At 47.5% G+C, this 25,053-nt stretch overlaps 1 protein-coding gene across 9 annotated transcripts in view; it reads left to right on the forward strand.

Moving 5' to 3' along the window:
* Nucleotides 1-25,053, forward strand: part of ZNF236 (zinc finger protein 236) — a 107,729-nt gene that overhangs the window by 6,108 nt on the left and 76,568 nt on the right. For 2 of the 9 annotated variants that reach the window (XR_007145658.1, XM_047826616.1), the window contains exons 1-6: nucleotides 6,736-9,095; nucleotides 9,636-9,778; nucleotides 11,470-11,634; nucleotides 20,617-20,795; nucleotides 22,809-22,933; nucleotides 23,225-23,397. Coding sequence is in view for 8 of the 9 variants with exons in the window: in XM_047826616.1 (XP_047682572.1) it covers nucleotides 8,999-9,095; nucleotides 9,636-9,778; nucleotides 11,470-11,634; nucleotides 20,617-20,795; nucleotides 22,809-22,933; nucleotides 23,225-23,397 (882 nt within the window). In the remaining variant the exon portion in view is untranslated. Of the gene's footprint in view, nucleotides 1-721; nucleotides 3,064-4,142; nucleotides 5,321-6,735; nucleotides 9,096-9,635; nucleotides 9,779-11,469; nucleotides 11,635-20,616; nucleotides 20,796-22,808; nucleotides 22,934-23,224; nucleotides 23,398-25,053 lie in introns of those variants that run through there. The other 7 variants (XM_047826612.1, XM_047826613.1, XM_047826610.1 and 4 more) reach the window with 6 other exon arrangements.

Raw genomic sequence — 25,053 nt, forward strand, 5'->3', positions numbered from 1 at the left:
TCCTGCTCTGCTCCGTCCAGTTATCGCCGTGGCTTGTGATTTTTCAAGAGAAGCCAGACCTGTATGTTTTTGAAAGCCTTATCGTATTTTGGTAATGATGTTAATCAAACAGAACATCTATACAGGAAGTGTGTGGATTTTAAAGTGAAGAACTTCACGTATGCAGAACATTGGTGGTATCTTAAAAGTTCCTTTTGTTCCTCCCAGTTACTACCACCTCCCTCTCCGCCCCACTGTCCTCTTCTGATACCTCAGGTTAGTTCGACTTGCTTTCAAACTGAGTTGGATTCACAGTATGTACCCTTTTGTTTCTGGCTTCATTCATTCAGTGTTTGCTTTTATGAGATCATCCCTGTTCTCGTTTATGGGTTTTATTTATTTATTTTTTTCAATGTTTATTTATTTTTGGGACAGAGAGAGACAGAGCATGAACGGGGGAGGGGCAGAGAGAGAGGGAGACACAGAATCGGAAACAGGCTCAGAGAGGCTCCAGGCTCTGAGCCATCAGCCCAGAGCCCGACGCGGGGCTCGAACTCACGGACCGCGAGATCGTGACCTGGCTGAAGTCGGACGCTTAACCGACTGCGCCACCCAGGTGCCCCATGGGTTTTATTTTTTAATGCTTTTATGTATTTATTTTGAGAGAAAGAGCAAGTGGGGGAGGGGCAGAGAGGGAGAGAGAGAATCCCCAGCGGGCTCTGCGCTGTCAGCACAGAGCCCTGCTGGGGGCTGGAGCTCAGGAAACCTGAGATCGGGACCTGAGGCAAAATCAAGAGTCTTGATGTTCAACTCACTGAGCCACCCAGGCGCCCCTCCCTGCTATTGTTTGGCAGAGATAGGTTCATTCACATGGTTGTATATTATTCCATTGTGTAACACTGTCAGTTTGTCCTTTCTGCTCTGGGTGCTTGGATGGTTTCCACTTTGGGGCTATTACAGGTCAGCGCTGCTGTGAACTTGTATGCGCTTCTGGGTCCCAGCAGACACTGCCGAACAGTTGTCTAGTGACTGTGCTAGTTTAATCTCCTACCAGCAGTGTCCGAGAGTCCCGTCTGCGCTGTCCTTTTCATATCTTAGCTATTCCGGTCTGTGTAGTATTAATCTTGACTTGTAACCTGCGCTTCGGTGCTAATGAGGACTTTATGTTCATTAGCCGTTTGTTTTCTCTTGTGAGGCTCCTGTTTAAGTGTTTTCCCACTTTCCTGCTGGGTTGGATATCTTATTTATGTATTTTTAGTTAATAGACTTTGCTTTTTATAGCAGTTTCAGGCTTACGTTAAATTGAGCAGAGTACCTAGTTCCTTTATACTTCTTATCATCCCCCTCCCCAATCCTCCCCCCCCCCCCCAGGATTTCCCCTCTTATTCTCATCTTGTAATAGTGTTATATTTGTAACAATGGATCAGTTTTGTAGTAAAGTCCCTAGTTTACATTAGGGTTCACTGTCTCCATCGTTCTGCCTGCTCTCAAGTGGGAATCCTACCGTACAGAGCTTCGGACTGCCCTCTTTCACTAAGCGATATGCAATTAAGATTCCCTCACATCTCTTCATGGCTTGACAGCTCATTTCTTTTTATTGTTGAATAATATCCCATTGTCTGGATGTGCCACAGTCCGTTTATTTACATCTTGAAGGATATCTTGGTTGCTTCCGGTTTTGGGCAGTTGCGACTTGCTATAAACGTTTGTGCGCCGGGTTTTTTGTGCGGACATAAGTTTCCAGCTCGTGTGGGTAAACACTGTGCTGGATGGTGTGGGGAGACTGTGTTTCGCTCTGCAAGAGATCGCCGCCCTCTTCCAAAGTGGCTGTGCCATTGTGCATTCTCACCAGCAGAGAACGGGAGTTTCTGTTGCTTCACATCCTCGTTAGCATCTGGTATTGATTTGTTTAGACTTTAGCCCTTCTCCTGGGTGTACGGTGGTGTGTCATTGTTTGAATCCGCACTTCCCTTCTGAGATACAGTGTAAACCATCTTTTTGTATGCTTGCTTGACTTCTGTCTATTTTTGGTGAAGGGTTGTGTGTCTTTTCATTATTGGCTTATAGGAGTTCTTTGTATATACCGTGGAGGAGTTCTTTTACTTTGCCCTTCGCTCTTCTAAGGATATCTTTCCATGAAAGAAATTCCCAATCTTAATATTGTCTAACATCAGTTCTTTCACGTTTAGTACTTTTGGGACCTGTGTAGGGAATTTTTGACAGTCGTAAGATCATGGAGACCTTTCCTTAGGTGTTCCATCTAGATGCTTCATTGTTCTGCTTCTCACCTGTAGATTGACAATTCTTCGTCTACTATTTAAGGGCATTTGCATTGTTTTTAGCTGCCGGCTGTCATAGTAATGCTTCTGTAAGCATTTCTAAACACGTGGTTTGATTTTTTTAAGAGAGGGAGAGCACGTGTGGGAGAGGGGCAAAGGGAGAGAGAGAATTTTAAGCAGACTCCACACCCAGGGCAGAGCCCAGTGCGGGGCTCCATCTCAGGACCATGAGATCGTGACCTGAGCTGAAATCAGTTAGATGCTCAACCGACTGAGCCACCCACGTGCCCCTAAACATGTTTTTGGTCCACGTATGTGCAGGTTTCTGTGGGGCTATACCTGGGAGCTGAATTGCTGGGTTCAGGGTTTATGTGCGTTCAGCTTTGGTCAATGCTGCCAGATGGTTTTTGAGTGATTGTAGTGATTTTTAACTCTTTCTCATGGTACATGCGATTTCCAGTTGCTTCATATTTCATCAATCCTTGTTTTCGTCTGTCTTTTTAATTCTGGCCTTCCTAGTAGATGTGCATTTTGCTTTTCTGGAGAAGTATTTTTTGTTTCCTATTTATTATAACTTGGATTTCCACAACCACCCTGTAAATTCCCTGTAAGGAAACCAGCCTCATCTTTGGAGGAAGAATTGAGCCAAGCGACGGATTATCTGGTTTGCGGAGACCTTACTGACCACCTGGCAGGACGGACACTCAGAAGTCTCGTGACTGCTAGGCCTGTTTTCATCACCGTCTCTCTAATCTGTGACCAACGACCCAAACTTTAAGCTATAGATACCCGTTTTTAAAGATAGGTACGTTAAAAATAGCATGTCCTACACATACATACGTCATTGGAAATTGGGACAGGCTCTCGGACGGGGCCATGCACAGTTTTCTGTGGCAGTCTTCATTCAGCTCCACCTGATTGTTGTCGCAGTGCTGACATGAACCGTACGTTCGCAGAGATGAGAAACAGCGTTGGCAGCGAATACATCAATAAGAAGTGATTCTGTCACGTATGGAAAATTAGTTTTGTGCATCGTCTAAGGAGGTTATTCTCAGCAGTACACTCTCAGATCAGTCTTAAAAAGGCCCTGTTACTTTTAGACCTTGGGCCTAGATATGTTTTAGCTAGCTGGTGGGGCTTTAGATCCTGGAGGCTTTATTTTGTTGTAATTTTAACGCACTGTAGTTTTGTTAAATTTGGATAACGTGTGGTATCTAAATATACAGCCACCTGAGTTTAAAGTCTTTCTTTAGAAATCAAAATTTACAGGTAATAAAAGCAAATATTTGAAAGAGGACTTGATACTCCTTTTTAAAAGCAGAGAAAATGTAATCTGAGTCATGAAAGGGGACCTTCATACAGGTACCTACTGACGGGCATTGAAAGTGCTCCTGGGTAAAGGTGAACTTTACCGTGGGAATATGAGCGGCCTGACCCTGTTAGGGATCATGTAATGAGTTTCTGACCAAGTATTTATCTTTAACTCTGTGCCACAGATATGTTTCATATCATGTATCATGAAACCAGTGCCAGTGTCTCTGACTCTGATTCTCATTGAAACTCCTCATGGTTCTTTTTTTTTTTTTTTTTAATGTTTGTTTATTTTTGAAAGAGAGAGAGAGAGAGAGAGCATGAGTGGGGGAGGAGCAGAGAGAGAGGGAGACACAGAATCTGAAGCAGACTCCAGGCTCCAAGCTGTCAGCACATGGCCTGACATGGGGCTCGAACTCACCCGCCATGAGATCATGACCTAAGCTGAAGTCGGACACCCAACCGACTGAGCCACCCTGGCACCCCAAAACTCCTCATGGTTTTGACCAGTGCTTTGGCTTGACAGTCCGTTGAATCTGTTTTATACGGAAAGAACATAAGCAGTCTTGGGCTGATAACTGACAAAGTACTGTCGATAGAATCCCAGTTCATCTGCTGTTTTTACAGTAGGCATAATGTTGAAATTGGGGTCTTGTCTCAGAAATCAGGACCTTAAGAGGCAGGGAAGCCTGATTCTAGGACTTGAAAATCACTCCCCCTTCTGCCCTGGCTTATCGTGTGATTTTGACCAAGTAGCTAAATTTCTCTGGGGTCTTTGTTTCCTTAGTTATGCAGCAAAGGTATGGACTGTATAACTCACCTTTCCCCCAGAGTAAATTTTATCTCTTTTTAATTCTTTTTGAACAGGTAATACATTCTAATGGTTTGGAATTTTAAAAAATGGAAGTCCCTTTCTCAGCCCTCGTCCCACTCATGTAGTTGCCATTTTTACAGGTCACCAATGCTGTTATTTTTTTCTGTAGTTTCTCAAGGATATCGTGTGCACATACAAGCAAACGCATGGTAAATCTCTGCCCCATCGTCCCTTTATTAAAGCAGTAATAGCACCGCGAACATACTGCTTTTTTCATCGACTGCGTTTTGAGGATTACCTTCATTTCCAAATGAATATTTACTTAATAGTAGATACATTTGAATAGATGATAGAGGTCAGATTCAAACAGTGCCAGAATCTTCCCTGACAGTACTCGCCTCTCTCGGTGCGGGCACTCCTGAGTTGACAGATGCTTGTTCCTTCTGAGAGGAAAGCGGGTGCTTGTGGCTGGAGCTGTTGACCGGAGCACTGGGTTTTCTGAAAGATTCTAGGGAGAAGATAATGGCTCCTGGAACAACCACGTGGCTAGAGAACATGTGCGCAAAGTCAGAATGGTTGGTGGGTACGCAACAAGCTGGAGAAGTACTGAGTGTAACTTAGGTCATTTTGAGGCGTGAGTCAGGCTGAAAGTGGAAATTAGATATGTTGGTCTTGGGAGCTTCAGACAACTGGGGAGAGACCGAAAGAGTCATAACTTTCATCTTATCTCCGACTACTTAGCAAATACTCGCTGGGCGCTCAGGCTTTGAGCGAGGCTTCGGAGACACCGTGATGACCTAGAAAGGCTCACGGGCCCAGACCCCCCCCCGCCCCATGCTTGACCCTGAACCGCTCCTGCCCGAATGCTGGCCCGTGTGGGGGGAGCAGCAGGAATCCGAGAACAGGAGCAAGTAGGAAGCAGTAAGAGGAGAGAATGGTAGGGAAGTGGCCCCCGCATGAAGCAGGGTGGTGGCTGTCAGACTCCCCGGGGCCCTCAGGGCGGCCTCAGAAGGCAGCTGGGGTCAGGGGGCAGAGGTCACGTGGGTAGAGAGCTGGGTTCTTGGGGACAGGGCTGGGTGTTGGAAGACAGGCCTATCGCAGAAGATAGGTCAGTGGTATTTTGGAAGGTTTTTATTCAAAAACATGAAAAGAGATACAAAGTTTAGGGGTTAGCTCAGTCTAGAAACTGAAACTGGTGTATCTCATTTTAATATTGATTATATAATTATAATTATATAATTAGTATGCACACTATGTAATATATAATTATAATTGTATTGATTAATAATAATTATCGATACTGATCTCCGATAGTTAATACTGAGAATGCCTCAGCAGGATTTATGGATAGCCGAGGCCATCAATGCACAGTGCTTGAGAATTTCAGTCAGGAGATGCAGATTTGAGGTAGGTCAGTGGAATGCTATAAATGTAATAGATCTTGTGGAACTCTCATGTCACAGACAGGCATTTTGTAGAAGACATCAACTTAGAGGGGCACCGGACTGGCTCAGGCAGAGGAGCACAGAGCTCTTGATCTCTGGGTTGTGAGTTCGAGGCCCACATTGGGTGTAGGGATTACTTAAAAATAAGATCTTTGAAAAAAAAAAAAAGAGAGGGGGGGCCTGGGTGGCTGAGTCGGTTAAGCATCCGACTTCAGCTCGGGTCATGATCTTGTGGCTTGTGGGTTTGAGCCCCACGTCGGGCTCTGTGCTGACAGCTCACAGCCCGGAGCCTACTTTGGATTCTGTGTCTTCCTCTCTGCCCCTCCTCCCTTACCCTCTGTGTGTGTGTGTGTGTGTGTGTGTGTGTCTCAAAAATAAATAAACATTAAAACATGTTTAAAAAAAAGAGAGATCAATTTAGCTCTTTAGATTGGAGATAAGGAACAGACCTTTGCCATTAAGATTTAGCTGACTGGGCTGAGCTGCCATGCCCGGTCTGGGAAGAGGACCAATTCGTAAGAGAGCTCATCCCGTCCCAGGTCCTTACAGAGCAGGCCTGCAGAAAGCTGTGGAGCAGTGTGGTTGTGGAGGGCCGTGGAGGGCCGTGGAGGGCCGTGGAGCAGAAGGACAGCATTAGAGGTGGCTGTGCGCCTCAGTCATTGGCAGGCTTGTCCTCGTGGTGCCAGGAGGCGTTATCTGTCTCATTTCATCTGAGTCACTCTGAGGCTTTATTGTTTTGGGCCTGGTCAGTTATTATATACTCTTGAGAATCTCCGTGTGGAGTTAAATGATTCTGAAACTAGCGTTCACATTTTTTTCGAGGAAAACAAAGCTGCTCAAACAATTTTTGTTTAAGTTTATTTATTTTTTGGAGAGAGAGAGAGAGAGAGAGGGGGCGGTGGGGGGGGAGAGGATCCCAAGCAGGCTCCACCTCCGCGTAGAGCCCAACACAGGGCTCGATCTCACAGACCCTGAGATCTTGACCTGAGCTGAGTTCAAGAGTCTGACTCTTAACTGACTGAGCCACCCAGACGCCCCTGCTCAATTTCTGATCTTTGTACAGTCAGTGTTTGTTTAAATTTGGTGGTGAATTTGTGTCCTTGGAGTCAGGGAGGGCGGACAGTTGAAGAGAATGTGTTCGTGCTTGTGCGTGTTAGGTGACTGGGTAAACTGATCTCGGAGTGATCATCCCCTGCCTCTGGGGGCAGGGACGGGCAGAAAGGCGTTCTTGAAAAACCCTGGCCTGGGTGAACTCTTAGATTTGGGCCCTGCTGGATGTAGGTGGCTCTGTGCTTATTCTGCGTGTGTGGAGTCGGGTACAGAGGACACCGACCTGATTTGGACAGCATCAGGAACATGTGCTGCCCGAGTGTCACGTGACGTTCCTCGGGCCGCTTCTTAATGCAGCCGTCCCCAGGAGGGCGGACCGTTCGCGTGATCACACCTTACTTAGATCCGTGGCCCCTTAAACAATCTGGTGGCCTCTGTGGCTGCGGGCATGCTACCTCTCCCACAGCACAATGGGAAGTGTGTGGACGTGTGGGTTTCACAGGGTTTGTGGACCTCCTAAGCACGTCCTAAGGATACATTTGTTTCATAGGCTTCTTTCTGAACAACACGTACTCTGTGGACCGGAAATTGGACATTCGAATGAACTTGAAGAGGTGATAGGCGAAAGAGTTCTTTGTAAGGCCCGGGACGCTCTCCGGAAAGAACAGTGTGCATGATAGAGCCCACCTCGCCCTGGGAGGAAGGCTTCGTACTTTCTCAGTGCAGAGAAATGACGTGTGCAAAGCCTGTGTCCCCAAAGCAGAGCGAAAGTCGAGAGATGCTGTGGATTTTAAACTTATGCTCTCCGTGGAAACTAAGACATGTTTTTCCCTTGTAGTTATGCTTTGATTTGAATTATCATTTTAAGTTTGTGTTTGAACCAAATTAATAGTGTATTATCGCTGGTGGAAGGGACGTACTGAAAACATGATTTTAGTATGTTTTGAGCTTCGTTAAGGAGGGAGGTCTTGCTTCTTAAGATAAAAATCTTCCCTGGAAAAGTCTTAATTCATAAGCAAAACAATGTGATTTTCAGGTTTGAGTGTATAGTCTCCTATCTCTTGGGTTTTATCTGTCAGTTGCAGGTAATTACATAATTACATCCTTTCTCATTTTGGGCTGTCATTAAGCAGTTTCAGCACAGACACTATGAACATCGTTTCGTTCTACATCCTGAGGTAGCCTTTTAGTTTTGTGTTTATTGAGGAGCTCTGTCACCCCTGTATTCAGCCATTCGGTGGAAGCAGTTGCTACTGAGTTCTTAAAACACAATTTTCAGCAGATATTTTACTTGAACATTCTCAACCTCCCAAACTGTTTCTTTCCATAGTACAAACTTTTCCAAAGGGAATAATATATCAATTGATGTCCCAGCAACCATTTTGGGGGGGACCCGGGGAGTCCTAAAACATTTGTTACTAATTTACTGTAGAAATTTTGAATGCATGTCTGTGAACAGAATGTGGATATAGTTGAAGATAAATAGAATAAAAGCTATGTGCATCTTTTCTGTAGTAGACCCGTTTGTTTCTGGATGAAGTTGTGGTCTATCGAACCATGCCAGTGTTTCTAGAAACGAATCGGCTTTACCCGGGGTCCGCCGGAGGAATTCTTGAAGGTGTCACCCACTCTCTGTGCCCGGCCACCCCACCTCCTCCGTGGCCTGGCCTCTGCCCTGCCCCCCATCCGTGGCCACACCTCTCCTTCAGGGCACTTGCACCTTAGGAGAAGGACTTTTGGCCAAACTTGGAACTGTGGCTTCTTTTCTCAAGGGAGGCATTTAAAGGTCTTTTGAAAATGTGGAATGCCCATGTTTACCACGTGGAGTTTGAGAAATAGAACACTTTCTGGAGCTTACTTTAACTAGAGTCTTAAAATCAACCCTACGTTACTTCCAGATTTCTAAATTTTAATATTTTTGAGTCAGATTTGATACAAAGAGTCGTACGTGCTGTTATTTCTAGCTCTTGTATCATTAACATGTATTATGTATTTGTGTCTAAATTATAGTAAGACTTGGAGTTTATTTAAAGAGTTGTAGCAGTTTTGGACATCTTTATTTCCTGAAATTCTTGACGAATTTTTGTGATTATTGCATATTTTTATTAGAAAATACTCTCATGTTTGTAGCTGTTGACCTGAGTGGTGTCGAGAAGCGTATCGTGAGGCCCAGGGCTCATCCGGAGGGAGCACCGCCGGCCTCTGTCCGTCTGACCGGTAACCATCGGGGGGACGAGTTTTCTCCTCTTTGACTTATCTTGCTCTGCGGCAGTTTTCAGAGGTGGATTGAGTGCTCCAGTTAGCTTTTCTGTCTCCACCTGAGTTTTGTCTGCTGCGTGATGGAAGAGGAACAGTGGGGGTTATTGGTGAATCCTCAAAGTGGCTTAGAGGTGAAATGCCTCTGCGATTTCAGGTGACTTTGAAACCATGTTAAGCCCAAAGGCAAGGCTAAGAGACTTGGCTTTCGTGTGTCTTTGCGTGGATATCAAGCTCAGGAGTTTAGCTTCAGGTTTCTAAAAACCCTACCACGGGGACTTAGAATTCTTTCGTGCCGTGCCTCAGGCGTCCCAGCGTTTCTCATATCTAACTTAAGAACGTGTCCGCTTAAAACATTTAAGATACCATTAATTTCTTCTAAATTCTCTCATAAATCCCTGACGTCATTTGGTTTCTAAATAATAACCAAATAACTTAGTTTTATTTATGTGATGAGAATAACAACTGGTATTTATTGTCTATACTTATGCAATTTTATAGATGGAGTTTTAACATTGAATGCGGAGAACACTAATTATGCCTATCAAGTTCCAAACTTCCATAAGTGTGAAATCTGTCTGCTATCTTTTCCAAAAGAGTCCCAGTTTCAACGCCACATGAGGGATCACGAGCGAAATGACAAGGTATGTATTCTCAAGAGGGGTGTCAGAAATGTGAGCGTTGAAACTGGAGGTATTGTGAAAATCACCACGTCAAATAAAACTTTTCCTTGTAAGTTAGATTCCTCAGTCGTGGAGCGTTTTATCTTACGTCAATAAATCTTTGACGTTTTGTGTTAAGTTGTAGTCGTTTCCTAGCCATTATATGGGTTAATGAGACGAAGGGGGGGGGGGGTTCACCTAGGGAATCTAGGTGTTGAAGTTCTCTCTCAGCGGACAAAAGAAATAATCTCGAAACGGGACTTTCAGTAGTTCGGTTTCTGTATGCCTGAACACAACATTGGTGTATCTTGATGGGTTTTTCTCCAGCAGGGAGTGTTATCTTTAAGGTGTCTTGCATTTTATAAGAGATCCCAGATACTTTAGATCGAATTTCAGCAGGGACTAACACTATCTTAAATAGAGATTTGAATCCTTCTTTTCAGGGCCCCTTGTGGGCTAGGTTAAGAGTATTAGTGTCTTAATGGAATGATCTGCCCGATAGATAGGAAGTGGCAGTTAGGACCACCATTAAAAAGTGGTTGTTGACTTTCCTCTGGATGAGGAGAATGTAAGCCGGTGAGCCATTCGAGTTCAGATGACCAGGGAAGTCTCCTCTGGAGAACAAGAGGTGACTCACTCTGGCTTTGTCTGCAGTGCGAATATTAGAGATAACATATGACCGAATATAATAACGTTAGTGCTGGTACCGACTGGGACTACCGTCCCAAGCGGAAAATCTGCAAATACTGACTCTTCCGGGTCTTGATACTTCAGAAATGCCAGCGATTACTTTATCTTTCTACAAGTAAGTGGCAGAATACTTTTCATTTGGGGGAAATTTTAGACTGTGAGAAGCAACTCTCTGAAAACCTAAAAACGTTGATTACTTGTTTTACTTGAAGTGATACTGTTCAGAGCAGTAGAGTTGATCAGAAAAGGACGGAAAAATCCAACCCAGTGAGTTGAAATTTCTCCCCTTTCTTTTCTTTTCTTTTTAATGTTTGTTTATTTATTTATTTGAGAGAGAGAGAGAGAACACGAGAACGCCCAAGTGGGGGAGGGGCAGAGAGGGAGGGAGACACAGACTCCGAAGCGGGCTCCAGGCTCCGAGCTCGAACCCACACACTGTGAGATCATGACCTGAGCTGAAGTCAGACGCTTAACCAGCTGAGCCACCCAGGCGCCCATACATATATTTTTAAAAATGTTTATTTATTTATTTTTGACAGAGAGCAAGAGAGCATGAAGGAGCACAAGTGAGGGAGGGGCAGAGACAGAGAGACAGGACCTGAAACAGGCTCCGGGCTCTGAGCTGTCAGCACAGAGCCCAACGTGGGGCTTGAACCCACAAATTGCGCTAAGTCGGATGCTCGACCGACTGAGCCACCTAGGTGCCCGTTTATTTTCATAGAGACTATATCCTGTTGTATTTATATGCAGCATTTCTTATTCAAGATATTTTCTACATACACGTGTTGTCATCCTTATAATCTTCTGAGGAATTTTGCCAGGAGCTTTGCTGTGTCCATTTTGGATTTATTGACTTCAGGTCCAGAAGAGACTTCAGAAGTTCCTTAGAAAGGTTGTAGATCGTGGTACTTGTTGATATTTGAATGACATTTATTGTGGCAAGATTGTGTTTCAGTGGCTTCTTGACTTTTCTCTCCAAATAGCCACATCGATGTGACCAGTGCCCCCAAACATTTAATGTTGAATTCAACCTGACACTTCATAAATGCACCCACAATGGGGAAGACCCTACCTGTCCTGTGTGTAACAAGAAGTTCTCCAGAGTGGCTAGTCTCAAAGCGCATATTATGCTGCATGAAAAGGAAGAGGTAATTATTTTGGCCTATACTTTGTTCATGGATTTTTAAAATGCATCTAATCCTTAGGGGGATATTAGGTGGAAGCTAGTGTAAAAAAGCCTTGCGTATAGATTTCAAGGAGATAATTATCACTAAATGTGCCTTGGCTGAATCTCTAGTTGACTGACAAAACGTTTGCTTTTTCGGCTATGTCAGTACCTTAGGGCAGAGACCCTTCAATGTTTGGTGTATTTCCCCTACCCACCCCCCCCCCCTTTTAAAAAAATTTTTTTTTTTTATCAGAAATGAACTTTTGTAGGATTCTGCAGTGGCCAGAAGTAAATATTCTGTCTGTCAAGATGGTAGTGTCTCCTTGCTTGGCGTCTGAACCCCCTGAGGTGTGGGAATTTGGGGGACGAGAAGTTCATGATGACCCAAAGCAGGTTAAACACCACAGTCAGGGGCTCTGTGAGGACCACAGGTGTGGTATTGGGAGCATTTGAGGACCGACGGGGCTGCAGTGCTGATGAGGGAAACCCAGGCTCTCTGTCGCTGGTGAGGGGGGCGGGGGCGCTTGTGTCTGCAGTGTGTAAATGGCTGCTGCTTTGAAAATATTAACCCCCCCATATCTCTGTTTACTGTGTAAAATTAGGAACATGCAAAAAAGTAAAAAGGGGAAAATAAAAGTTTTAATTCTACTCTCCAGGGATGGTTACAGATAACTGTTTGGTATATTTTCCTCCTGAGACAGAAAAACAAATACATGATTGAAGTCGCATGCGGAAAATTTGCATCCTAAAAATTGAGTTCATACTTTCTACATAGGTTTGTCTCTTCTTTTTATATGTCTTTGCTTTTTAATACAAAATAATGTGTTTTTTATCTTTTTGAAACTTACTGTATAGGTAATGTGTATTTACTTTGGAAAAAAGCTGGAAACTAAAGATTAAGAAGAGTAACATTATTAAAAGAACCAATAATCACAACATTTAGAGAGAATGCGTGTATAATCTTTCAGACTTTTTTTTTTTGCTGTATGTGTTTTCCATAATAGTTTATATATATATAAGAATAGTTTAAAATTGTTTTTCAATGTTTATTCATTTTTTGAGAGACAGAGAGAGATAGATCATGAGCGGGGTAGGGCAGAGAGAGAGAGGGAGACACAGAATCCGAAGCAGGCTCCAGGCTCCGAGCTGTCAGCACAGAGCCCGACGTGGGCTCACAAACCATGAGATCATGACCTGAGCCGAAATCGGGTGCGTAACTGACTGAACCACCTGGATGCCCCTATACTTTTTTTTTTTTTTAATTTTTTTTTTTAACATTTATTTATTTTTGAGACAGAGACAGAGCATGAATGGGGGAGGGTCAGAGAGAGGGAGACACAGAATCTGAAACAGGCTCCAGGCTCTGAGCTGTCAGCACAGAGCCCGACGCGGGGCTCGAACTCACAGACCGCGAGATCATGACCTGAGCCGAAGTCGGCCGCCCAACCGACTGAGCCACCCAGGCACCCCTGTACTTTTTTAGTATTATAAATAATACATCTTTCTATGCATCTTTAATTATTTCATTAGGATAGATGCCTACAGTTGGATTTGCTGAATTGATTATACTTTTTCAGGTCTTTATAGAATGCCACGTTATGTTGTGGGAAGCCCGTGCTGCTTTATACGTTCTCCCGCACGGTGTGGGTGTGCCTTGTCTCGCTCGTTGTGTTTTGGTTTTGTTTTTGTGTTTTTTGAAAAGCAGAAAACGTGTGTGTTGAACGGTGTATTAAAATACTCTGGACTAATTTCGACACGCACGTGGTAAGAAATCCGAGTGGGGAGGGTGAGAGCAAGGTGTCGAGGCGTCCTGGAAGCGGTGCCTGTCCGCTTGCCTGGCATTCCGGGCGTGCGCAGGTCTCTGCAGCCCGGTCGGTGCGCGCCGTCCGTCCTGCTCCTGTTGTCTTCAGCTGTGCAGCCTCGGTGTCATTCCGCTTGTGTGCATCTGGGCCGTCTCGTTCTCTTCAGCAACCACACGGTGTCACCTGCAGACGCACGCGCGGAAGTCGGCAGGCCACCGTCCCTCTTCTAGGTGGCCTTCAGCTTTTCGTAGATACAAGGCTGCAGTGAGCAGCGCGTTCGGTTCCAGATCTGGTCCCTGGGACTTGCTCGGGACTCCTTCCCACATCCAAAATTACTTTGCGAGGCCCCGCCGCGTCTCGCAGTGCAGGTGCGCGTGCGGCGCGGCACCCGCACCCGTCGCACCTCGCGGGCGCTCACACCGGTCCCTCAGTTCCGGTCCTCCTGTGGGCCTCGCGCTGGCCCCCCGGCTCGGCCCGCGTGTCCGTCCTCTGCAGCCGGCACGCCCCTCCCCTCCCTCTGCCCTGCAGTTGTCCCTGGAATAGTTCCACAGCCACCTGCTGGGACCGCTGTCCGCGAGCCCAGGAAGCCTCGTCCGTCTGGGGAAGTCAGCGCCGGGCTCTGGCGTCCAGTCCGCTTCTGTTTCACGTCCGCCCCTTTCCATCTGATTAAGCACCCGCCCCGGCTTTGGGTTCAGTGAGTGTGACCACACAGCCCACAGCAGAGTAGGGATTGAGGGGCGAGGGGGCGTTCGGTTTCGAATATCTGCAAGGTAGCCTACTAGTAGAAGTCGAGATGACACAGCGAGTGGCATCAGGACTGCGTCTCCCTCTGCCCGGTCCTCTCGCGGCTTCGTGGGGGTCGCCACCTCCTCGTCCTCCACCGTTGTCTTTGCCGCGGTCCTCTGTGACCGTAAGCAAATTTCGTATATTTCCTGTTTTCCTTTTCTGGTTTGTTACTAATGTGAACTTTAGAATTTTGCCTAGTTAGAGATCGGTTGGTATTTTTATTTTGTTTGAATTACATTTTTAGATTGTTACGGCTGAAAATTGACTGTGTTTACAATATTGAATCTTTGTTGTCAAAACATCTCAGTAATGTTTTATTCAGTGTATTCTTTACACTCTTAAGTATTTTAGGATTTTTATTAGCATCGTTTCGGGTTTTTTTCTGTATGTGTTTGTCGTTCGTCTGTAGGAAAGCGATTTTGTATGTTAGCCTTTGTACCTTGCCATTCTGCCAGTGTCTCTGTAAGGTTTTAGCTACACAGCCTCGTCTAGAAATAGTAATCGGGTGATAAGACGTTTTGTTTTCACTAGCATATGGGGGGAGCGTCTCCGATAAAACCAGCTTCTGATCCTGTGTGTCGTCATGGTGTGTAGTCAGTGGTAGCGTATTCCCTGACTTTTTATTCTGAAAAAGTTCACACTGAGACGGGTCCAGTGAGCACCTGAGAACAGTGAGTCCTTTACCTGGATCGCCAGACACACCTCCGTCCCCCCGGCCCCACCGCATTGTCCCACTGCTGTTGCCCGTCTGAATACTTGAGTGTGGCATCTCCTGAAAGCAAAGACCATTTCCCTCGTCGTCACAGAACAGTGGCCACGCTCCAGAATTTAACACTGCTGTAGGGACTCATCCTCAGAGGCGGCACCTAGCAGAGCAAGGAATGAACCCCTGTGGGAGGGCTCCCGGGGAGGGAGGGCACGGGTTTGGGGTGGACACCCGGCGGCTTCTGCCGCACTGGGCAGACTTCCCAACGTGTCTCAGTAAGTTTTCTCGGAGGCCAAAACCTAAGAGTTCCTTCTTTCCCTCCCCTCCCCTCCCCCCCGTCTTTTTTCTTTTCTTTTCCCTTCCCTTCCCTTCCCTTCCCTTCCCTTCCCTTCCCTTCCCTTCCCTTCCCTTCCCTTCCCTTCCCTCTTCCCTCTTCCCTCTTCCCTCTTCCCTCTTCCCTCTTCCCTCTTCCCTCTTCCCTCTTCCCTCTTCTCAAGTACTTAGATCCAAACAGCACAGTGAGTATTGGTCTTACCGAGTTATGTGAACGACTTCCGTGCACGGATTAGGTGCTGCACAGCTTTTTGAACCCCGGGATTTCCCATTCCACATTGATCGTCACTCAGTCCCTGCGTCTAACCACAGCAGGTACCGAAAGCCAGCTTCGCAAAGGTCTGATGACAGTGGAGCTGAGCGTCTGGAGCCACTCGTGCATCCGGGACCGGACGGCAGTGAGCATCGCACAGCCCTTGACAATGCCCGCTGTCCCCGGCCCCGTCGTGACTTTGCCCTGGGGCACCCGGTGCCCCGTCCACAGCTTGGGCCTGTGGCCGGCTAGCCTCATTCTTCTCGGTGAGGTGGGAGCACTGCTCTGTCTTCGTGAGGCCAAGAGCCGAGGCAGTTGGACACAGAGCGGGCGATAAGAGCGGAGCCTGATCAGAGACGCGAGTGGGGCGGTGGTGCAGGTGACGCGTGGCTCGTTGCTGAGAACGGGCCAGTGTGTGTTGGGTGCGAGCGAATGGCTGTGTGCAGCCCGGTTAGCGCTTCTGGAGCCTGTGTTTTGTGGGCAGAAAGCATCTGGGCTGGGGTGTGTGTGGGTCCTCCTGCAGGATCACTCAGGCGGGGGCGAAGCGGGCCGGGGCGCCTTCCCCGGGCACCCGCTCTGGCCCCTCGCGGCCACCCGCGGCTCCCTGACGGCCACGCTCCCTGTGCTCCCCCGTAGCGCTTCTTCGGAGTGGCCTTTTGCAGTCGGCTTGGACCCTGACAGTTGCCTCTCGCTGGCAGGAGTTCTTAGTTCCTCGTATGTAACTTTCGGAGTCGTCCGCTGGTCGTATTTTCTCTTGCACACGCTTCGTCGGTATCCCTTCCCAGGTGGTTCCTCCCAGTGGAGCTCACCGTCCTTCCCTCTGATCACGGTCTAGGGTTTAACTTCCGTCGTGTCGGTTGTTGTTAGGCTGCAAGACGAGGCCCCGCCTGCAGGCAGCTGGTTCCACCTGACCCTCAGCGTCTTTGCCTTTTACTGTTACGGCTGTGACAATGTCAATGTTCCGTACTTTCCGACTCTGTTACAGTTTTTCTAGAAAGTCTTCTGAGAGACGTGTCTTCCTGAGACGAGGGGACTCCACGTTTCTCTTGCTGCTGTCCCTGCGATCTGGCTCCTGTCTTTGAGCATAGCAGCCGGTCTCGGATCGTGAAGGATGGCGGGAGGGGACAGGCGGGCACCATCGGGGAAGAGAGGTCTGCGGCACGCGCAGGGACGCGTGGGTGCCCTGTGTGTGCCAAGAAGGCTTCCGGAAGCTGGAGGCAGATACTCGGTGACCTGACTTAGTAACCCCACGCCGGGCAGGAATTTGTGTCTGGGGGGCTTTCCAGGGGCACAAGAAAAAGGGTTTGCTGTGCTTACTTCAGGTGTGAGAAACGTGTTGGCCTTACGTGAAAAGGAGGGAGCTCGTTCTTGTCTTAAATGCTTGTATCAGGCTCCATCCGGGTTCTGTTTCCATCGCTCACCTGTCTGGCCCCGTGCAGCTCAGAGCTGGCAGGGCCGCGCTGCCCCCTAGGCTGTCCAGAACCCGCTCTGCCCTCCTCTCTCTTTGAGGTAACCCTGTCGCGTGGTTCGATGAGGAGGACGAAGAGGGCTTCTCCCGAGAGGCACGGTCCTCACGCAGGCTGGTGGCGGGTGAGCAGGATTGGGAGGTGGAGTATTTGGTCGGGTAGGAAATCTGTTACTGTGTAAGGAAAGTCTAGGTATTGGACCGCAGTTCTCCGTCTTTCCCACATATGTGAAAGTAATACGGTTTTGGCTGCCTTTCTCTGTGCGGTATGTTTGTATTTCTGGGTGATTGTAGAAGAATATGGTGTATGAATGTGACTCTAGGCAGAAGTCCTGTAGTCAGTCACATGCAGAAATAGGCCGTAAGAATCCAGCTAACACGGAGAAGCCCTTTGTCCCAGGCCCCCTCACGGCTGAGATGCCTGGACAAGGGGGAACAGGCGGGTGGAGAGGGCTGGGGGAGGTGGGAGGAGGGCAGGCAGCTGGAGGGCGGGCCTCGGCTTCTTTCTTTCCTCCCCTCCCCCTGGGCGGGTTGCTGGAGGAGCCTGGTGCCCCTGCCAACACCGTAGATGAAAGCTCCTTCCCCGTAGCCAAAACCGGCAAAAGAGTGGCCACCGGGGGAAGTCTTTCTGACGATGCCCACCCTGCTCCGGCCACATACCAACTGAAAACCCGCTCGGCAAGGCTTCCAGTGATCTTTCACCACGCCCCGTCCCTGTTCTCAGGAACAGATGGCCCTCTGATCCCGTGACCGCCTGGGAATATGTAGGAGCTGATCCCGCAGCCCTCCCCTGGTAGGAGGCGGCACCCAGGTTCCCCCACCTGATGGTGCCCGTGGAGCCGGGCTGGGACCTGACCTCCCATACTCTGTCTGGCAGGTGCAGGCAGTGGTCCGATTCTCTGCCCAGATAGTGTCCTTTGAGCCTCACCGCACGTGGCCGCAGCGACATTGAACCAGTTGGCGCAGGAAGGACTAGTCTGCCCTGGGCTTTCCACCCGTGGGGTCAGCGGGGCCCTGCGAGGTGAGCCTCTACCCCTGACCTGGTCCTGTGCTGCATCTAAGCAGAGTGACTGCCTGCTGAAAGATAAGCGGAGATCTAGAGTCTACAGCATAATACCCAAAGTGTCCAGGATACAGTTGAAAGTCATCGAGCAGACCAAGAGCCTCGATAGTTCCAACTCTAACGAGGAAAGACAGCAAATACCAGCACTGAAATGACCTGGCTGTTGGAATTATTTGGAAGGAATTTTAAAGCAGCCATCCTAAAATTGCTTTACGAATGGTTTTGAAATAAATGAAAAAAATAGAAGAGCCAAAGGGAAATGATAGAGCGGAAAATGCAGTGATTGAAATAGAGAACGCAGTTGAAGGGCTCAGCCGTGGAATAGAAATCCCAGAGACACCTGAGAAGGCCAGGGGCAGAGAGCAGCCTTAGATGCTGGAGCCTGGAGGGTGTGAGCGCGTGACTGAGAGATGGGGCGGCAGGGAAAGATCATCCGGTGGCCCCAGGGCTGGGGAGACGGAAGGACAGGTGTTACAGGGGGAGTGGTCTCAAGGCCGTTAGTATTATCATATTTTATACCCTGACTTGTAAAAATTCTGTCTTCAGCAAGGTGGAGGCTGATTAGAATGCCATGCATTTCCCTTGACGATTTCTGCTTGCCACTTGTCAGTGAGGGAAACTACGCAGAAAGGTCTGTTCTAGGGGAGGAAGCAGTCGTCACTTCTAGCCTCAAATAGTGCCGTTAGCTCTGACTATGGAGAATGCGGCACGGTGAGAAGACCCTTAGCTGTCCTCCGTGGCTCGAGGACAGGCTCCTTGTCAGGCTTCTGCAAGTGTTGCCAGCTGGCGGGAGGGCGGAAGGCGTGTCCTGGCTCCTTGGGCTTTCCCGGCGTGAAGCAGAGACCATGATGACGCTCTCCATCACGTGGCCTCTTGCTTTGGCCCCGGGGGTGGTTCTTGCCCTTGCTTTTACCAAATGAGCAAACTGCATAACCAGAGTTTTCACTCAGAGAACTGACAAACGTAGAGCTCTCCTAAAATATACTACTCTGATCATTTGGTAAAAAGGTAAGTCAAAAGAGGATGGGTCTGAGCCAGAGCAATAAAAGAATAAGGTGAGGACGGGGCAGGGTGCTGGGGTCAAGTTTTATTTCACAGTGACAAGATGGGAGGCCCGGGGGAGTCCTTAGTGAACGTGAATATTTTGCCATACAAATTGAGCGTTTTCTAAGAGATGCAGCAAATGAGGTGTATTTTTTCTTTTTGACAGTTTCCGGGAGTTTTCTTATTATCGACAAGATGCTAACGATTCGGTAGTTCATCATTTCCTTAAATTATTATAAAAGAATACTAACTTAAAGTTCTTTGAGCTGAAATCATTATGGGGTTGCCCAATATATTCCATTCATCCCTGTCTTTTCCTGCTAAGGATGCTCTCAGTGTCAGTGAACCAGCTCATTTTAATAGGGTTTACGCACATCCACAGGGCCATTATGTATAGTAAATGGAAGAAAGTCTGTTGAAAGAAATGGTTATATGTTTTGTTATTTGGAGGCAATAGTTTATGCTCATTGACGGGTTACACTCACTTTTTCCCCCTTGCTGGGACAGTTTATTTTGCGGATCATTTAAAAAATTGTATTAGGAACTCTGAACGGGTAAGCTAATCAAACCTCGTGCTCAGTCAGTAGCCCCTACTGATAATGTGTCATGCTGAGTTCTTCCTCTGTGCCGCGCTCTATGCAGTGTCTTTAGAGTACCGGTGAGGGCGGGTGTTACTGACATCCGTGTTTCACACACACAGTGGTTAACACCCAAATGCACGTGGCTCGTAACTGGCAGGCTTCATGTGAACCAACCCAACTCCAGAACATCTGGACCAGTGTTACCTAATTGACATACAACTGATTTAAAATGTATAGTAAGTAGTCCTACTACAAAAGAAAAAAAAAAAAGAAATTTTATTTTGGTATGTTGTGTATTGAAAATATATCCAAAATATTATTCACATATTAAAAGTTACTGACCTGTCTTACGTTCTTTGCTTTTTGCAGTAAGTCTTTGAAATCCCGTGTGTATTTTATACGTCCTCACGGCACTGTTCAGACCACACCTGTTTCACGTACGGAGCAAGCCAGGTCTGGACAGAGTCCCAGACTTTTCTGTGATAGACTCCCTGTAAACAAATTGCAACAATGGGAAATGTTTCCATTTAAAAACTTGCCAGCTGTTTTGTTTTAAGGTAGTCTATTAAACTATAATCTTAAATTGTGTCCTGACCCTTCTGTGGAGGTGAAGTCGTTCTGTCTCTCTAATGTGTCCACAGCACAGAAGGACAAGATGCCAGTCACAACAGCCAATTGGAAGCCGTCCGCTTTGCCCAAAAATGGCAGTGTTCTCTCATCCCTTTCCCTGTGTTTCTATCTTTTACTTCCAATAAAGATTATTTTTATATACTCACATTTGGACATAATGATGTATTTTTTGAGGCCAAATCGTGCTTGTTCCAGAGGAAAGTGTAATCTGTGTATCGACTGTTCCCAACACCAGTTCTTGTAAGAAGTGATGGTTTTGAAACGCTTGCTCTGCTCACGAATGGTCTTCGCTGTTGCAGAACCTCATCTGCTCGGAGTGTGGGGATGAGTTCACCCTGCAGAGCCAGCTGGCCATCCACATGGAGGAGCACCGCCAGGAGCTGGCCGGGAGCCGCGTGCACACCTGTAAGGCCTGTAGGAAGGAGTTCGAGACGTCATCACAGCTGAAGGAGCACATGAAGACTCATTATAAAATTAGGTATGAGCCGGGGCGCCTGCGGGGGTCGGTCGGTTGAGCGTCTGACTTCGGCTGACATGATCTCACAGTTCGTGGGTTCGAGCCCCACGTCGGGCTGTGTGCTGACAGCTCGGGGCCTGGAGCCTGCTTCAGATTAGAGCAAAAATTTTAAATAGGCAGCAGGCTGTATGGGTAGAGATTTTTCGCTAGTATAGAGTATTAAAAGTTGTAGAACAAGATCCTGGCAATACGTTTTTACAGGTAAGTAACAGGGTTCAGATGAGCACCCTTTTTCAAGAATCGCTTTATTTATACCGTCTGTTTAGAACTTTTGTGTTCTGAACCCTGCGCTTAGCATGTGTATAAAAATACATAAATAAAACTTAGTTTAATCATTACGAGCACCCCTGTAAGACCGGGTTGCCTTGCGGATGAGAAACCCGAGACTCCAGAACCAGGTTACTTTCCCACGGTTGTACAGCGCCGAAGTTTCCAGTGTCAAGGAATCAAACCCTCATCGTCTGCTTTCAGAGCTCATAATGCTGGCAGCATGAGCGTGCTTAAATACCCGTGTGCATTTGCTTCCAGTAAAACGTAACACCTCTTTCAAAGTTTCCTGTTCGATTTATTCCTGATTGTGTATTCTTGTTGCAATTTCACTTTCTTGATGCAATGAAGACGGGCTCTTCCCGGCCTGTGCTCCCGGGGCCTGGTGTCGATGCTCACGTGTCACACTCGCGGAGCCGAGTCCTCTGCCAGACCCTGAGAACAAGCGTCCGTTTTCTTGTTCCCTACCATTGTCACTTTGGCTCGCCACCGTTCCAGCCCCAAAGCTTAGGGAATATGCAGACTCTTAAATAACAACTACAGCCACAACCAGAGTGTCCGCAGCGGTTAATAAAGTGTGTGCACCGCGGACTCGGCGGGGCTCGTGTATCCTCTCGGGCGCTGTGGTTTGGATGTGGGGCCTGCACCCCATGTAGGGTCAGAGCTCTCTTCCCCTTCCCGCTCCCTCCATCTTGCCTGTTGTTGATGATGCAGAGCCCAGCGAGGACGTCACCGTTTGAGCCGTGCTGCGTGTGCCCCGTCACACTAGATTTTTATTCTGATGAGGTTTTAGCGCAGGCGGTTTTGATGTGTCTGGGAGGGTTTTGGAGAGATGATTAAGGGTGACTGGGTGGTGGGCTTGCACTCGGCCACGCTGGCTTCTGAGTCTGCTGGGGCCGAGGGACACACCGGGCAGACAGACAGCCTCGTCCTCACACTCCGTGAGGACTGCTCATCTACTCCTTGGGAGGCAGGGAGGCAGGCAGTGAGCGAGTGAGCGGAGAAGGGCGGTGGGTTGGGAGCCGCTGTGAGGAGGGGTCCTTGCAATGAGGAGGGCCCTTTGGGTCCAGGCAGGGAACTGCAGCCAAGGGGAGAGCAGTTACCACAACTCAGCAGCGGTGAGTTTTCTGCGTTTGAGAGCAGAAGGGAGCCTGGCATCTGGGAGCCCACTGTGGAGGTGAGTTTGTGGCGCTGAGGCCATCCTGGGCTGAGGATTTTATCCCCAGGGTAGTGGGAGGCCCTTCCAGGTAGGCATGCCTGTCCCAGATCATGAGCGAACCACCCTGGCGCCCCGTCTCGATGGTACTGACAGCGGGAGACCGGAGGATGGAGGGACACTTGGCAGCGTAGAGCTGTTTACCTTTGACCGTCACGGTAAAGCTTTGTCCACAAGGGACGTTCTGACCTCCGCACCACCCGCCCCCAAGAAAATAAGACAAAAGGAAGTTTATCGTTTCATTATGTAGCAAAAAATGAATTTTATGGTAATGAACACACAAAACAACTGCATGTATGTGTGCATCTGTGTGTGTGTGTGTGTGTGTGTGTGTGTGTGTGCGCGCGCCTGCATACACACACTCCTCTGTGATTTCTCACTGCTGTGTGTTCTGACCACCAGTCAGCCACACTTTGCGGTAGCATTTGAATTTTGAAATTGTAACACAAAGGAGATGACTTCATGAGTGTTTCCCCCCTGTGTTACACTAGGGTGTCAAGTACAAGGTCTTACAATCGGAACATCGACAGGAGTGGATTCACGTACTCGTGCCCACACTGTGGAAAGACGTTTCAAAAGCCAAGTCAGTTAACTCGGCATATTAGGATACACACAGGTATGAAGAACTTCACGTTTGGGTGATTTATGAGGTGGTTTAGAGGAAAGAAAGAGTGATCTAGAGCTAGCTAGACCTGGAAGATAATCTCGGTTTTTCATCCTTTGTCGTGTGCCCGTGGTCTTCATGTTGACTAGGTCCTTAGGTATATGAGTCCACAGTTATGGGGCGGCGGTCTGTCTGGACAGACAGGCTTTGGGTCTTGAGTTTGGCGGAACGTATTTCTCTCTTAGCTCATCCGGGGCTCCCACACTATGGAATTTTATTTTGATCATTTTTCTCCCTCCCTAGGTGAAAGGCCGTTTAAATGCAGTGAATGCGGGAAGGCTTTCAACCAGAAGGGGGCGTTGCAGACGCACATGATCAAGCACACAGGTGAAAAACCCCACGCCTGTGCCTTCTGTCCTGCCGCCTTTTCTCAGAAAGGGAATCTGCAGTCACACGTGCAGAGAGTTCACTCGGAGGTAAACGTCGCACGTGGGTGGGTGTGGTTTTCACGGGGCTGCGCTGCGCGGCTCTTGAGCCAGTGGGTGAGCCTGAGACATTCTTTTCTAGATTTAAGGTTGGTGCAGAGCAGACTTTGTTTTAAACAAGAAACAGATACCTGTAGATGGAAACCTTTTAGGCCAATATGGCAGAAACATAAAATATTATCCCTTTGTGGCCTTGCACTGTCATAGCTCTGATGAATAAATGTTTGAATATCATCATGCCTTTGCTAGTTGTGATTGTTAACCTGTGTCATCCCTTTAGCAAACTTGAAACGTGGACACTCTGAAGTGTAAGAAATTGAAAGATAAGAAACAAATTGAGGAAAAGAGTATTTTTCCTATTATTATTATTATTGCTAAACTTACATGTGGCCTCATTCGCATTTTTTGTCAGACAGACCTCTGGTCTGTTTATTTCCCTCCGTGTTAACTCTTTCAGTGAAACTGATGTTCACAATTTTTTATTGTCTGTACATCTTACCAACTTGCAAAGGAAGTGTATCTCTTAAGCAGGTTAACATTTGTTCTTACTGACTATCATGATTTGGTGTTTTTATAGTCTAATTGTAGACTATAAATGAACGTTTAAGTGACACAAATACTTTTATCCAGGATCTGTTTATTTTGTGTAACTTTTGCAGAATTAAAACTCATGTATTTTTTTAATTTTTTGTTTTTTTTAAATGTTTATTTAGTTTTGAGAGAGACAGAGACAGAGCTTGAATGAGGGAGGGGCAGAGAGAGAAGGAGACACAGAATCTGAAGCAGGCTCCAGGCTCTGGGCTGTCAGCACAGAGCCCGATGTAGGGCTCGAACTCACGGACCGTGAGATCATGACCCCAGCCGAAGTTGGACACCCAACGGACTGAGCCACCCAGGCGCCCCAGAATGAAAACTCATATTAAAATCAAATGTGTCTCTTTTTATTTTCCTTGGAATGAAGTCTTAAGTATCACTAAAATAAAAAAACCCTACACCCTTCACGTAGTTTATAAACAGATTCAGACTTCCGTATGCAGTGAGTTACTTTTAAAAACCAAGGCTTATTATCTCAGACCCAGAAACATGAGGAAGAACACGTAAATACTAGTGAGGTGGTAACAACGTGAGGTGAGGCTTCCTGTAGATCGCAGAAGAATAAATGCGGCCTGCACGCGGCGTTCTCCCAGAGCCGCTTCTGCCCAGACGAGGTTTCGGGATGACCGTTCACTTGTGTAGTGCCCAGAGAGACCTCGCTGGGACCCCGAGCCGCCCTGTGAGGTGCTCACCAGAGCTCCTGAGTTTGGAAAAGCCCTCCACATCACTCCTTATCTCTGGTTCCCACTTCTGGCTACGTCACAGTGGTGGAAAGTAGTTGCTGATGTGGAATATTGGAATTGGTGATGAAAAATGTATACACTGGGTGACCATCTGTCCTCACGTGTGTGTATGAGCTCCCTAAAGGCTCAGTTAGGGTGATGTTTATATCTAACTGTGTAGCCTTTCTTTCTTTTTTTTTTTCTTAACGTTTATTTATTTTTGAGACAGAGACAGAGCATGAACTGGGGAGGGTCAGAGGGAGAGGGAGACACAGAATCTGAAACAGGCTCCAGGCTCTCAGCTGTCAGCACAGAGCCCGACGCGGGGCTC

Source organism: Prionailurus viverrinus, chromosome D3 (assembly GCF_022837055.1).
Source record: "Prionailurus viverrinus isolate Anna chromosome D3, UM_Priviv_1.0, whole genome shotgun sequence".
In the NCBI taxonomy this organism is placed as follows: Eukaryota; Metazoa; Chordata; class Mammalia; order Carnivora; family Felidae; genus Prionailurus; species Prionailurus viverrinus.